The sequence below is a fragment of the Pyxicephalus adspersus genome, chromosome 6 (genome assembly GCF_032062135.1).
Source record: "Pyxicephalus adspersus chromosome 6, UCB_Pads_2.0, whole genome shotgun sequence".
In the NCBI taxonomy this organism is placed as follows: Eukaryota; Metazoa; Chordata; class Amphibia; order Anura; family Pyxicephalidae; genus Pyxicephalus; species Pyxicephalus adspersus.
Genome location: NC_092863.1, coordinates 20,251,457 through 20,267,290, shown reverse-complemented (window position 1 = coordinate 20,267,290; position 15,834 = coordinate 20,251,457). Strand labels below are relative to the sequence as shown.

At 36.8% G+C, this 15,834-nt stretch overlaps 2 protein-coding genes across 2 annotated transcripts in view; one reads left to right on the top strand and one right to left on the bottom strand.

Moving 5' to 3' along the window:
* Window positions 1-615: 615 nt before the first annotated feature.
* On the top strand, window positions 616-5,574 carry MIEN1 (migration and invasion enhancer 1). Its single transcript, XM_072414900.1, has 4 exons — window positions 616-738; window positions 2,856-2,953; window positions 3,050-3,126; window positions 4,292-5,574. Exons 1-4 carry the CDS (start codon window positions 710-712, stop codon window positions 4,373-4,375), a joined length of 288 nt encoding a protein of 95 aa, XP_072271001.1. The 5' UTR covers window positions 616-709; the 3' UTR covers window positions 4,376-5,574.
* Window positions 5,575-6,851: 1,277 nt separating this feature from the next.
* The window catches only part of ERBB2 (erb-b2 receptor tyrosine kinase 2), a 64,032-nt gene continuing 55,049 nt past the window's right edge, over window positions 6,852-15,834 (bottom strand). The window contains exons 21-27 of the mRNA XM_072414899.1: window positions 15,555-15,710; window positions 14,929-15,004; window positions 13,972-14,118; window positions 13,091-13,188; window positions 9,777-9,953; window positions 8,043-8,301; window positions 6,852-7,699 (exon numbers count right to left, since the gene is read on the bottom strand). Of these exons, the coding sequence (XP_072271000.1) occupies window positions 7,332-7,699; window positions 8,043-8,301; window positions 9,777-9,953; window positions 13,091-13,188; window positions 13,972-14,118; window positions 14,929-15,004; window positions 15,555-15,710 (1,281 nt within the window). The 3' untranslated portion in view covers window positions 6,852-7,331. The remainder of the gene's footprint in view (window positions 7,700-8,042; window positions 8,302-9,776; window positions 9,954-13,090; window positions 13,189-13,971; window positions 14,119-14,928; window positions 15,005-15,554; window positions 15,711-15,834) is intronic.

Below are 15,834 nucleotides of genomic sequence, written 5' to 3'. Positions count from 1 at the left end.
ACTTAGCAGCAAAACAGCTGTGTTATCTTGTACACATATAATTATTTCTATCTGTAATAAAAAAATTTATATTAATTTAATCTAGGTTTGTGGTTTTTTTAACCTCCCTGGCGGTAATTCTGAGTGTGTCTCGGGGTTAATTTTCAGTACTTAAAATGGTAACCTTGAACCACACTCGTGGTGGAATTGAAAAGTTTACCTGGTCCCCACGCCTGCGGCGTCCTTTGGCGATGCCCGCCCAGGATTTGTGTCCCCGGCGTGTTAACATATAGGACACGGGGGTAGAGGGCACAGATACTGGGCGGGAAATTTAAAATAATAAGTATTTTTAAATGTCAAATTGACATTGACGCTTTGACATTGAAAAATACTGATATAATCAGACAGCCAGGGAGGTTAACAGTCCAATAATTCCTCAATTTCCTTTTAGTATTTTTGTCGCCTTTATTGCCAAATCAAAAAATAAAAATAGTAGTTTTAGTGAGTCCCTATTATTTTTAATACCTTCAATACTTTTCATAAGATTATTTTTGTAATTCATAAAACCGCCAGTAGAAGGAACCAAAGTTTTTATTTTCAGGGTACACAGTAAAGGCGGAAGTGTTGAAGCGTTTGGGCGGAAGTGTTGTAAGTGCGGGCGGAACTTAGGTAACAAGAAGAAGGGTCAGTGTGTGACATCTGCCAGTAGCAGTGCAGCATTTTGGTGGTCATGACGGTGAACATTGTAGTGGAATATTGGTAAGCTGATGCTGTGCTTCCAATGGCAGGCATGTTACGGACAGGTGGCACACAGATATCATTGTTTTCATTCTGACCTGCTATGTAAAATGATGGTGAGAGGGTTTTAGATTTCCCTAACATTTACAAAGCTACCAGCAGGGGGCGCTGCTTTTGCTCAGTACATATAGTACATGGATCCATAACATCAGTGCTGCACCCAGTGTCCCATGTTCCCTAGAATGGAAATGTTTTGTCTGTCATCCAATATAAATGTACCCAGTGCTTCCTCTATGTGTATTCTGTGTTGGATGCAGAAAACACTGAATAATGTTCTACTGGGCAGTGCTGCTCCTATGATGCAGGAAAAGCAATAGGAAATATGTAAAGTGTTTGCATTTATTGCTACAATCCTTCCGTGTCCATTGTTAGTCCCACTTCCTGTAATTATCTCAGTGGGACCCCAAGCACCCAACAACTTCAATAAATCCTATAAAAAAATATTTTTCCAAGTACATGAGCCCTAAAAGTACAGATCATAGAATATGTTGACAACCCCATTAGAAAATCTGATATTTTTTACATTTTCAGTTTTAAACTGTATAGGACATGTGTTGTCTTTTAAATGTCATGTCTCCAGTTAAAGCAAAACTAAACTAAAAACAAAAAAATGATAGATTTAATCTTGCGGATCCCTCGATGGTGCTGGTCTTTCCCATGATCTGGTCACCCGTGGTCCTGGGATTCCTCTTGCCCCAGGGCACCGGCATCTTCTGCCTTTTCTACGGGTTTTCTTGCTCCTCCACCCGATCTCACACTGTGCAGGTGCATGACTGGGTGACGTAGCCGGAAAGGAGAAAGAGAGCCATTCTCACTGCACATCTGTGGGATCGGCATATCTTTCCCCTAGGAGGAAGAATGCCCCTTCTGCACAAGCCTGAGAGGGCTTGAGCAGCCAGAGCCTCCCAGGCTGCGTAATGTAGGTATCCCAGGAGGCTCTGCGCTCCCATTCAGTCTTGATCGCTGCACCAAAAACCAAAACAAAACACCAACATTTTTACTTTATATAGAAGGGTTGTCTATCCTTCTATGTAAAGTAAAAATGTTAAGTTTAGGTATGCTTTAAGACAGCGGTTGTCAACTGGTGGTCTACAAGAAAATTTTGGTGGTCAGGAAAAGGACCCCGCCGGGGGGGGGGGGCACCAGCCGGAGCCGCGGACCACGTCCCCTGTATGTATCGCAGGCTCAGGGCAGTGGGTGGTTGTGTAAGGCCAGTTCTGGTATCATGATGTCACTCTGGGGAAGTTTCTTCCCCTTTGAGTGAGACACGGCTTCCCACGCATGCGCAGTCCAGAATCCATAGATTTAGTGGTTCCGTGAGCTCCGAAAGGTTGGTGACCACTCCTTTAAGAGGGTTAAGGGTTTTTTTTTCCCATTGAGATCCCTTCCTGCTTCTCTCTTTCCTGCCTTCTACCCCTCCTTTCCCCCCTTTGCTCCCACCCCTTCCCTCTGATTTTCTCTTTAGTTTATTAGGAGCTTATTGGGAGCACAGAGCCTCTTGGGATACCTACGTCACCCATCCCAGGAGGCTCTGGCTGCTCCTTCTGTACATGCCCTAATCTCAGGACTTGCTCAGAAGGAGCCTTTTCATGAATAGAAAAAAATTGCCTATTTTTCTCCGATCTCGCGCCTGCTAGTGGTTTCGGGTGACGTAGGAAGAACACAGAAGAAGATTTTGGCGCCCTGCCCTCCCTCATGTAAGATGTTAGGATTTCTACCAAAAATATACAGATGCATTTTATAATTGAACTCAATAAATCTGTATACTTTTACTTATGTATATTAACTTGGTGCGTTGTCCTACAGCTGCAACTTTATTCCCAGTTCTGCCCTAAAATATCATAGCAGTGAAATCCCATGACCTAAAGTTACATCAATTACCATTGGAACGTTTATCAAAACTTGCAAAGGTTTTCACTGACAATGCACACAACTTCTTCCCATGATATACATATTTTTTCGGGTATGGGTAATGTGTGTATCTTGGAAGAAAGTTTTGTGGATCTTGTTTGCAAACATTTCTACCAGACTCCAATGTGTATGTTTAATCCGTGATGTCTTTAATCTGTTCATTCTAGTGAGCCTTGTGGGTTTAAATCCCATTATGAAGAGCTGGCTAGTGCAGTACGGGAGGAGTTCCCTGATGTGAGTATCGATTCACGGCCTGGTGGAACCGGTGAGTAATACACCTTACGTTGTTTCAAATTGTAGCCTTTGGTGTTGTAATGGTGCTTCTGTGTTTGCTAATATTAAGATGCGATTCTATTTTCAGGAGCATTTGAAATTGAAATAAATGGACAACTGGTTTTCTCTAAACTGGAACTTGGTGGCTTCCCTTTCGAAAAAGATGTAAGTTTTCTCAGATCACTTAAAATGAAAAACAATTGTACTCTAAAGCTATATGTAAGAAATAGGTATCTCTACTTTACAGTAGTATGAGTAAAAGCTTCATTCTCTGTCCCTTTTTTTTTTTTTTCTTAGGACAGCTATAAGTTTTTTTTTTTTTTAGATTTATCTTTAGGACAGCTATAAGTGTCTCCGCTCAGCTTTGCAACCATACTACTGTTGTCAACAATAAATTGTGAGAAGAAGAAAGAAATTCATACAAGGAAATCCCTACAGTTTAATTTCAAGCAAGAAATCTGGAGCTCTTCTCCACTTGTGACCAGGGCTAGGATAAAATGAATAAGAAACTCCAAATAATATTGGGGGGAATTTTTCTGCTCACAACAAAATTTATTAATAAGTATTATTCAGAGAATGGTCCCTCTACTTAAAAGTAACCAATGATTTTACAAATATTTTACGAAATCATTTCAATTCATTTTATAATTATTATAAGAAATTCCCCAGTGAAGTTGAAAAAAACTACTATATAATAATTATAAAAATGAATTGTTACACAAAAGAGACAAATTTGCCCCTTTTGAAGAATTCCCTTTTTTCTAGTAGCGGTAGGAATGGTATTACAGTTGATTTTAGAAAGAAACACGGACCTAATTTTTCATCTTCCACACCACAATATTGAAATAATGACATACCCTCCTAAAAGTTTTTTTAGCTTTACTGATTTCACTGCCTTTTACAGACTTTAGTGAAAGGCAGTAGCTCCTTTACAAACAATGTTTTTTGTTATTAAAACAGAACTCAGTGTCTGTGCGCAGGGGAGCCTAATAAAAGTATCAGGCAAACAGGTGAAATGTGCTCTGGACACTTGCTTAGAGTGTTAGATGTGTAACTTTGCAGACAAGGTGTCTGTTAGGATTTTGGTTGGATATTGGATACAGCACAAATCAGTTTGGTAACACATTGGTATATACAGTAACATACCTTAATATTAAAGTTGGTATTTGAACACTGAACCAAACTGCATGGCTACAAACGTTAATGTCTGGCTCAACATCTCTGTGTGTTTATTTTCCTAGAAAGTTATGGTTTTATTCTCAAGGTAACATTTTCTCCTTAAGAAAAAATTACTGGACTTATTTAATGTAATACTTTTCTTTTTCTATAGTTGATGGAGGCAATTCGTAAAGCCAGCAGAGGAGAACCTGTAGAGAAAATCACAAACAGCAGAGCACCCTGTGTCATCTTATAACACTAACTTGTTCCCCTGTGTACAGCTTTATGACATCATGTTACTTATCTTTTTTATGGATGACTGGAATATTTCTTGTCTATTAATCTACACACTAGGCCTACAACAACTTTGCCTCAGGCTACTGTGCAGAGAACAGAACTGGGTATTTAGACCCAGACTGAAAATGTGCCAATTCTGGCATTTGCCAAAACATCTGGTATATCTGGAGGTGCTTGGCTAGACTTTAACCAGACAGAATAAACATCCTTAGTATGTATTATTCTGTGATTATATGCACATGATTTTATTGTAAACTGCAGTTAAATGATTTTTTAAAGTATACCTGAACTCCAGATGTTGGTTTCTGATGTTTATGTTATCAAAAACATGATTTGATTACATACCCTAACTTTCTCTGTGACGTGTAATAAACATTCCACTGTCCTGATAGCCTAATGTAATTTACCTTCAAGATTATCTGTGGAATAGGAGTTCACAGAAATAAGGTTAAGGTATGTAGCTAATCATAGAGGTGAACATAGTAATACTTAGTCTCTGTGAGATCCTATTCCTGCCTGTAAATGGCAAAGTTAAGAGCAGGAAATAGGAATATCTCAAGAATGGTACTTCACAGAGTCCGAATTAACGTGTGTATGTATAAAAGACCTTGAAAATTCAAGTACACCTCAAGCTGACTTTTTATTCCTGGTTATAGCAATATGTTGATGAGCAGAAGGATTTAATGGTTAATGAAGTTTTTGTTATTGTGTGTAATGTCTAGCCAGTGTCCTATGATAACATTCTACTTTAATATCAATGTAAAAATCTACATAGTTCTGAGTAGAATAATATAACAAAACTAGACATTTATTTGGTACTGTATATTATACAGACATTTATTAACATACTTTATTCCAGTTTTTGCTATTAAGAGTGACATGATGAATAATAAAATTAACACACCAGGAAAAAAAGTCTTGTCTTCATTGTAATATTAGCATGGTTACATATAAAGTTAGGTTTAAAAAAGACATAAATCCATCAAGTTCAACCACTGGGGAAAAAAAATATCCCAGCTATAAAACCTTATGGACATAGTTGCTTTTGTGTTTTAGAATATGATCCATTGGACATAGATGCATTTAAAATGGAAGGTGAAATCATGAACACACAGTTATGGGGAAAACACAGAATAAAAACAAAACCAGTAAAAAAAACATTAAGGTTTAGAACAAGGACAATTACATTACAAGTGTACAACTTACTTTTATAATACAGTGATTGTTAGGCTTAAAAACTTGGGCAGAGTCAATGAGATGAGTGGGAAGAAAAAGTCTTTAAAACTTCATTGCTGTACATTTCAAAATAACAAAATACAAGTGTGAATCTGATTCCATGGGCTATACAGACACATTTCTTTTCACATACTTAAAAATTATTGATTTATAAAACCTGTACCAATGGAGATTACATTGCAGCTGCCTTTTTTTTTGTATTACTAGTGCTATTAGTGACAGGTTCCAGGTAAGGCACGTTTGTACTGTTTTTTATTGTTTTTGCAGCCAGCCTAATAGAGCTGTATACTGTAAGGCTAAACCTGAAAAACAGGTTAGGGGTTTACATACACTTTAAGCTGATACAGCCATTTTGTGAATAACACCATCTTGAGAGGGCACTTATTTATTTCACAAAAACAGGACTAATAATTTAAGTCTTAAAGTGAAAGTAAATGCACTGGAATAAAGGCACAAGAGAAACTCATATAGACTGTGTATGAAGTGTAACTACTACTACATGGCTATGTTTTACACCGTGGGATTGGGAAGTAATTTTATGCAGAAATGTTACACTGTTTCTTCCAAAGTTTCTTCAAATCAATGGAAAATTGTTACTACAGTTTGCAGTACCCGGAAAAAGGTTTATTAGATTCCTAAAAATACAGCTGGTAACACAATTAGCTAAAATCTTTGCGTGTGGTAAAATATGTGCTGACATTTGCATTGCTAATCTTATTACCAAATATAACAACAAGCACAAGTTGGATAATAAACAAAGATTCCAATTGGTTGCTATTGGTTATAAGAATTTACTTGCTAGAGAACTTCCATAATACCATTGTCTGTTTCACTGCAATATATGAACATTTTGATTTAGGGTTTGGATAGAACTGTTAGCATTCACTATGCTGGAAGTGTGAGCACATTTTTTTAAACACTTTCCAATCTTGCAATATAACCCTGTAGAAATATATATTTATATAAAATATATATGGCATAAAACAGTGGTTAAAGCTCTTGTCAGGTTTATACCGCTATGCAAAGTTCTGTAATACTGATAAACCCTTACCACCTATTCTGGTGACAACAGTTTCACACTTTCATACTTTCGTAGTTTTTTCCCTACTTTCCATCTAGAAAACCACTGTTAGCTGAAAAAAGTGGGGAAAACTCCCTCACTTGGCATATAAGAAAAAAACAGTTTCCAATGGTTTCTAGATTGCCTGGATTTTTGCTTTAGCAGTATATGATTGGCTATTACCTGCCAAACAGTTCTGACAAATGCTCATATGCACATTTATACACATAATTTGTTCTTGAGTTAAATTGATTTTTCCCTTTTTTTAGTGCTTAGTTTGCATCGGCTAAAAAGTGTCATTATCTTAGCAATAAAAACAGGCCTCACTACATTAAAGGCCTACTTCAATTCCAGATCAGGAATATGCAGTTGAGGACATATAAAATGTTAACATATATACATAGCTTTATAATATACAACCAGAATTCTGCAGCACTGCAATACCTGTGCATATAGTTTAGGTCGTAACTTCTTATCTACAGTTCAGAATTGCTAGGCAAAACAATTTCTCATTGGTTGTTTAGGAAGCCATGACTGTGAAGATCAGAACAGATATTTTTGAAAACAGAAGTTCATGATGTCTTCAAAAACAGCCAGATCTTTTATCTTTGTGGCCTTACTATGCAGTCAGATCCTGAGGCCTCATAATTGCTCCATCCAGTCCCAGGTATTCTGGATTTTCTGCAGTCGGAGTGGTAAATCCATTAGGCCCTGGGTTAGGATCCTGCTCATTTCTTGACGAGTTGAGTTCATGGTTCCAGTAATAAAGATTGTCAAAGGCTTGTGGGAAAAAGTTTGGTGCATGTAGCCCCGGTGGGGGTAAATAGTCTGGATTCTCTACTGCAGCTATGGCTGTTGGACTCATTGGGTCTCTGATAAAGCCATTCCTGCACGCCTGTCCCTTTTGTCTTTCTAGGGTGGAAACTGACGTTCTTGGAGTCCTTACTGATGAACGACTTCTGATTGGTTCTCTTTGGTTTACATATTCTGCAGCAGAAAACAAGATAAGACATGAGAACTAAATTAACTATACTTAAAACTTTTCATTATGTTTACATAGTAGACTAATGTTTGCTTGGAAGAAAAGACACTCACTGGTTTTCAAGTGTTTAATGCCCAGTCAGTCACAGAGCCTTATTAGATGCTGAAGTTACTCTCCAAAGACCAAAACAAACTACCTACTTTTTCCCCATTGATTTCAATGTGGTTTGGATTCAGGATACTAATATTTTTTTTTTGACCAGCATGATATCTAAATATGTGCAAGATATCATCTTAAAAAAAAGTAATTATGTCCTACAACATCTAGACCTTGAGTGGTATTTTGTACCTGAAGGGTATGCAGTAGATTCTGGAGATGTACAACTGTTGATGTCCACCATTCTTCCATCAAACACATCTCCAAGTTCTGTGGGGTCCTCGCAGTACCTGCGTCGAAGGCTGTTATCTCTGGGAGGTGGATCAAACACATTGTCCCGGTCACTAAGATCATCTGAGCCACTGGCAGCTGATTCATGTGACAAACTGCGCGATAGAGGAATCATGGAAACTGTTCCATCCAACAATGGCCGACTGTTCTCAGCTGTGCTCTGAAAAAGGAAAATTTAACAAAGATTATTAGTATTTGCAGCTTCTATATTGCTTAAGATATTTAATGCCAAATTATTATTTGAATAGGTGATTAGTTGGTATGGTAGGGACAATACATAGGGATTTTATACACCCCTAATCATTCAAGTAGTTTTTTTCCAGCCTGCCTACCTACCTCTAGTTGTGTGGAATGTTGATGTTAATTAAACATTCTGTATAATAGTAACTTTTCTACAACCTAAAAACATTTTAAAAAGCAGAAAATACAAGGCTGCCTTTAGAACGCTAGGATTAAAGTACATTAGGTCTATTATGTACACTTGAAGTCTGTACTGCCTAAAATGTTCCTGATGTTTCATCTTTATGCATGCAACTGATCTGTAAAATGACTTTATTGCTTTTTAAAAACTTAAAAAAAAATTTAATTGATACCTGCAATAGATGGTTGATTATACCCATCTGTCATTAAGCTTTTTTCCTGAAACTTTGAGAGTAAAGACCACTGAAAGGATCCTTACATTTGAAGCTTCTGGGAATGATGAAAGCCTGCATCCCCCGCCATGTGCTGTGATTCAATCCACTGACCCCCTACGTCACTACTGTATCCTGTGTTGACGTAGAGGCCAATAAATGGAATCAATTAATGCAGCAAGGGACAAGTATCTGACACTCTTCCACAAAGATTCTTTAAACGGTTGTTGACGTTTTTCACTTAAAATCTAGAATCGATTATTATATTGTAAAGCAAAAATAAGGATTACAACCCCGGAGGTTAGTCAGCAGTTGCAGCTTCTGTATTTGTACCTTGAGAGGTTCCATTTAACCACCATCTTTAGGTCTGAACTAGAAAATGGTAAATTGTGTTCAGCCTTAATTAGGCTTTTTGAATATCAAATACATGTTCTAAAAAAAAAGTTCAAAGGCATTTTTTTTAATTGACATAATAATGAACCATACATAAATCATACCTAACTCTGTCTCATTAAATATTCAGACAAGAGTTAAGATCAAAACAATACCATTGTAGACTGCTACAGGTCCTTAGTACCCAGCCAACATTTTGGTTGCACCTTTTATGGGAGAACGGAAATCTGGTTTTATATATGTTAGTCATATCTGGCCACAAGGTTATCTGCTCCTGTGAAATTCCCAGATTACATACATTCAATTATGTCATCAGCCTATTTATTTCTATTAAACACCTGAAAGGTATATAAACAATGAATCATTAAATAATGTAAATGTTAAGGCATAGAAATATCTTCATTTTTTATGTGAGCTATTTTCTGTAAATCCCAGACTTCTTATATCTCTGGATTTCTCATGGAAGATAATAACTGAAGGCTGTAAAACACTAAAACCCCTTGTGTCCTGAACAACCTTTTAAAAATTTAGCCAATACATTTACTCAAGTATAATTCTATTTCGCCAAGAGATGACTCATTTTCTAGCATACGGAAACTGCTGGTAATACCTGTGTAGATGATATTCTACTTCGGTGTTCCAGTGTGGGATCCTCAGACCCAAAAAATCCATGGTGAGGAACAAGGTACTCATCAGCATCCACCAACTCATCCATGCCAACCTCCCGTAAAAGTTCACTGTAGAACTGTGTAGTCAATGGGCTGGCCTGAGCTAAGAGTTCTTCATCCTAAAATAGAAAAAAAAAGTTAAAAGATAAGGTTTATCTTTAATAAGGATTATCTCAATATGTTTATGTAGTTTATATTGGTAATGGGTTGCCTACACTGGGCGGTGATTTAATTTACAACTATATTTAGGATCACAATATCATTTAAAAGGATTTTATTAGGTGTGGGTGTTGGAATGTAGCTTTTGATGCAATTCATTTTTCCTAACAGGTGCATCTAACTACGGTCAGCTTGAGCACTTGGCACTAATATTTTGAACTTTCTGCCAGGAGCAAACTGTCATGTGACATCTAAAAATCATCCTAATAAACTGTTTTATCCTTCGTAGATATGGACTACTCAACTGGTCACTTGGTACATGCATTAATTAGTTATTATATCCTTGTGACAGGATGCACATAAAAAAAGTAAAGTCAAACTGAGGGATCACTACCTCCTGGTATTGATTTTTACTGGTATGATTGCAATTCTGCTGCACTATTGATCATAAAGTCAGAGGTTGGTAGAACCTTAAGGTTCCTTAGTGATGCTTGTACCCCCTGAGTATCCTTAACCTTTAACTACACGGGTGGGGTCTACACGGACCCCAAGCGCCATTTTATTGTCGTATTTTCGATTTTATGCATTGTAGCCCGCCGCGCTTCCAGCTAATCTCAGTGTGCCACGAGAGCTGTTGAGAGAAGGACGCTTGTCACACGTGCTCATAGGTAAGTACCTTTTCCTACGTTTTGGGGTACCTGGAGACCCCACGCGTGATTATACGTGACTATTGTTATAAATATTATGATTGATATAATTCAGTTTATTTGCAGATATTCTTATAAAAATGAATTGTCCATTGAGTGATGAAGTTATGGCAAGAATATTGGCCGAATCTAGTAGTTCTGAAGATGAAGAATGTGATATTGAAGCGGGTATTGCTGAGGAAGAAGGCGATATCAGCGACCAACAGTCAATTCACAGTGAACATCTGTCTTCATCCGAAATAGACCTAAGCGATGACACAGAATCCAGCTCTGATGAACAAGGAATACCAGAGAACAGCTTTTATGGTAAAAACAGATTTAAATGGGCAAAATGTGCTCCCCATTCATCACGTATTCGGCGACATAATATAGTTGAGGAACGAGCCGGTCTAAGAGGTCCTGCTTCCACCAAAGATCATATGACCCCTTTGGAGAGTTGGAAACTGTTATTCACAGATAATAATATAGATAGTATTGTATATTATACAAACCTAAAGCTTGAAGCAAAATATTCTTCCGCTTTATTACGCCCGTATTATGCCAAAAACCTTGATAGTGATGAATTTAGAGCCTATTTGGGTTTATTATTATTTACATCAATATTCAAGTCTAATCATGAAGATGTTCGATCACTTTGGGCTTCTGATTATACAGGAAGAGATGTATTTCGTGCTACTATGGGCCTCAATCGATTTTTATTTATTCACTACAATGTAACATTTGATGACATCAATACAAGAGAACTTAGAAAATCTACTGATAAACTGGCTTTGATCCGCAAAATTTTTGAAAAATTCATTGAAAATTGTGCCGCAAACTATTCATGTTCCGAATATCTATGTGTTGATGAAATGCTGGTAAAGTTTCGAGGTCGATGTTCTTTTAGAATGTTTATAAAAAGTAAACCAGGAAAATACGGGTTGAAAATCCAATGCATTTGTGAGGCAAAAACTCATTATTTATGTAATGCTTTTGTTTATACCGGAAAGAGTCTTGTGAGTCAAGGAAATCCAACTTTGTCAGTACCTACAAAGGATGTGTTGAAACTTGCGGAGCCATTTTATGGTACAAATAGAAATATTACAGGTGACAGTTGGTTTTCTTCTGTCGAACTTGCAGATAAACTTTTACAAAATGGACTGACGTATGTGGGTACAATGAGGAAAAATAAGCGGGAAATTCCGCGTGAGTTTCTACCCAACAAAAATAGACTTGTTGGAACATCATTGTTTGGGTTTGTTCGAGATAAGACATTGGTGTCTCATGTCCCGAAGAAAAACAAAAGTGTAATTTTACTTTCTTCAATGCACCATGAAGAAGCAGTGGACGAGATTTCAAATAAACCCGAGATTATAGAATTTTATAATAGCACTAAAGGAGGAGTTGATGCATTGGATTTGAAATGCTCAAATTATTCGTGTTCACGTAGAACTCGTAGATGGCCTAATGCGATTTTTAGTGCGATTGTAAATATTTCTGTCGCTAACGGATATGTGCTATGGATGGCTTCTAATCCAGATAAAAAAGGTTCTCGGCGCAAATATATAAAGGCGACGGCGAAAGAACTCATCCAACCATACATTTGCAAAAGACTGGATAGCACACCAAGATTGACGAAGGAAATACAATCAATAATGTGCAAGGTGGTTGGAAGAGACCCCCTACCTGCAACTGTTTTAGACGAAGCTGGACCAAGTGCTCCAAAAATGAAGCGGAGATGCTATATCTGTCCAAGATCAAAAGATAAAAAAAGCACTATTGTTTGTAAAACCTGTAAAAAAACAATTTGTAAACCACATTCCATGTCAGTAATTTATTGTTCACCATGTGAACCCAAAGATCCTTAGATTGTAAGTGTTTTTATATTCATAGTTATTGGCGCTGTCAAAATTTTAATTATTGTTCCTTTTTCATATATTTTAAGTGTTTATTAAACAATTATACTTCTTTTTCAAGGAAAATAAGACTGTTTCGTTTTGTAATTAATTGTTATGTTTACATTCTATGTTAGAAGTAAGTGCCTTAAAAATGTCGGACTTTTTTTAGTTATAAGTTTCAAAGGCTGATGTTAACTAATTAAAAATAAAATATAGGTTATTTCTATTAAAATAAAGTTTTATTGATATAATATAAACCTTAAATTCTTAAATATGTTATAGAAACTTCTTTTTACACAATAATTGTATGGGGATACCTGCAGACCCCACCCGTGACGTTATGTCACTAGAAATGACGCGTATACTTAAAGGTTAAGAACGGCTTTGTGGTTTCATTGTGTAAATGCCACAACAGTACCAGGATACAGCAACCTTCCTTAAACAGTCACCAAGTATATTGCATACTGAATAAAATGTGTATATGTACTAAAAACTTTGCAATTTTGTTTTTACCTTAATGACCACAAAACGTTGTGGATCTCGAGCCATGCGAGAAAACTCGGTGACCAGGTCGCGGAACTTGGGCCGACACTCAGAGTCAATCATCCAACCTGAAAAGAACAATACAATATACAGTACATGAACTATTGTGTCACAAGCACTATTGTGCAATAAATGTTAGTGTGTTAAGAGCCAAGTGGACTCGACTGTGAGAATAAAAAGTAGGTGTAGGTGAGGTTAGGTGATCGGAAGTATTGTACTGCCCTTGTCCTTTGAGATTCTTGTGCCAGTAACAGGTATGGCTGTTTTTACAGAAGAAATTCAAAGAAGAGTAAATTGCAAAACGTGGGGCTGATTGTAATCCTGTTAATGGTAAATGTATCTAAAAGGCATTTCAGGAGGGTAAGTCTATTTAGGCTTATTTTAGGAACAGGCTGCAGCCAATGGATCTAAAAAGCTCTTTATGCAGAACCCTGTGCCTAAATATCACTTTCATGCTACTTCCCGTCCAGTGGGATCTGGATACTGTGCTCTCAGATCAAGTTGTTGATGGCTGTCCTGATAGCTGTAATATAAAAGACCAGCTATAACAGTAACAGAGATAAAATAATGATTAATCAAAATGGTACTAGTAAAAGAGTTTTATGCAGAAAAGGGGGGGGATTAAAATGCCCATCCTGCTAGGACACTAGTGAAAAACTAAAGTATGCTGATAATTGGAAGGGTTATCAGAACCTGACCAGTTCCTGTAGCCAGTAATATCACCCAAAGGTAAAAAACCTCCCAGTTCCTTTATTAGACATGAAAAAAGTACATTTTCACTAATCACAACAACACTAGAAGATAAAATCAAAAAGGATGTTTGCCCCTATGACAATGATTTGTAAACTTACATTTCACCATAATCATATATACATCAATGGTACAAACAGGTGGCTGTGGAAGCCTTTCTCCTTTTTCCAGGAGGTCAGGAATCTCCCGCGCTGGAATACCATCATATGGTTTTGCTCCAAAAGTCATAAGTTCCCACACGGTGACCCCTAAATCAGATCAGCAGCTAATTATTGTCAGCGACAGGTTTAATCATATATCAATCATTAACAGGCTTATTTCATATATGTGCGCATAATGATATCCCATAGCAAATGTATCACTTTATCGACTGCATAATAACCTTTTTTCCCAGGCTTGTATTGAAAGAGTCTTTGGGTACTTTTAAAGTATACTAACACATAGGCCACAGGTCAAAGTTACTAAATCATGTTTATATTATAAGTAAAAAGGCAATTCTTGCCTCCTTTAAATATCACATGGTCTCCAGCTGCTAGAAGCACTGTGGACCTTTAACATAAAATATAGACTGCAGAAGAGTCTGTCTGGTAAAACTGTAGGCAAGGCACAACTTTACAACACTACAAAGCAAAAAGCAGAGTCTGACTTTGTATAACTGTAATTACAAACTTGATATGGGAACAAAGCTCTTAGCACTCTCATATACTAACATAACATAATAAATGATGTTCCCTTTAAAATGCATTGTATAGGTTAGAATGCCTGCAAATATGCAAAATAAATTGCAGAAATTAGAATTAGTAAGACATGCTGTGTCTTCACCCACTCTCACTTTAACATTATCATGATTGACACATTTAATTCAGGAATGAAAGCCCCTGTTGCAGAACAGTCATTTTTTTGGTTTTTAAATCACACATGATGAGCTTTTAGATGCTGTATTATTGTACTAAATGCTTACATGTACTGCATAAGATAAATACAGCTACTAGGATCTAATCAACACTTTTTTACACTGAAACACAATATTTATTTATTTTGTTATCTTGGCTACTCACCATAGCTCCATACATCACTCTGGTGTGTAAACTTCCTGTGCAGAATAGATTCCAAAGCCATCCATTTAATGGGAACCTGGAAACACAAGTAGCAAAAATAGTCTTAAGCTGAACAGCAGGTATAGAATGCAAATACAATATCAGGCTTCTTTCATGACTGCAGCTTTTTGTCACAAGCATCTAAAACCACATATGGATAATTGTAGGCTTAAAATTGGTGATATTTTAAATTACAGCTTTATTTTATTTTTAGTTATAGCTTCCAATTTGGATGAAAGTGAACTAAACTCAACAAATAGAAAGCCCCATGTCATAAAACCATACACGAATAGGTGCCTGCACACACCCTTATTGTTATTTTAGATTACACCTGGATCCCTACATCAAATGTAGCAAGCTTTGTCACTACATTTTCTTTCTTAGTACAAGATGCTTCTACAAACATTTCCCTTATTCAGTAAATATTTGCAATAGCCCTGGTAACAACATAAATTGCATGTAATCTCACAACAGCAACAACTTATATTTTAATCAGTTTTTAAGCTTTTATATTTAGGACCATCTTTCCTAATAGAATATCTTTTATTGGTAGTATGGATTTGATAGGTGTAAAAGTGATGTCTTACCTTCCCTCCATCTGCATGATATTCTGTTTCATCCACATCCAGCAACCGTGCCAAACCAAAATCTGTAATTTTTACATGGGTTGGGTTCTTTACCAATACATTCCTTGCAGCAAGGTCACGGTGCACCAACCGGACCTCCTCTAGATATGTCATGCCCTGTCAATAACAAAATAGACTGGCAATGAGCTTTTTTCATACAGCTGTCATGGGAAAACACAGCAGATTACAGAATATAGACTATATCAAGGTTCTGAAAATGGATTAAAACGAACAACCAGTA

Bases quoted from the DNA above. Each gene is read 5' to 3' on its own strand.
- MIEN1 (XM_072414900.1), top strand. From the start codon at position 710: ATGACGGTGAACATTGTAGTGGAATATTG. The intron at 739-2,855 runs GTAAGCTGATGC...TGTTCATTCTAG, and splicing joins AACATTGTAGTGGAATATTG to TGAGCCTTGTGGGTTTAAAT. The intron at 2,954-3,049 runs GTGAGTAATACA...TTCTATTTTCAG, and splicing joins TTCACGGCCTGGTGGAACCG to GAGCATTTGAAATTGAAATA.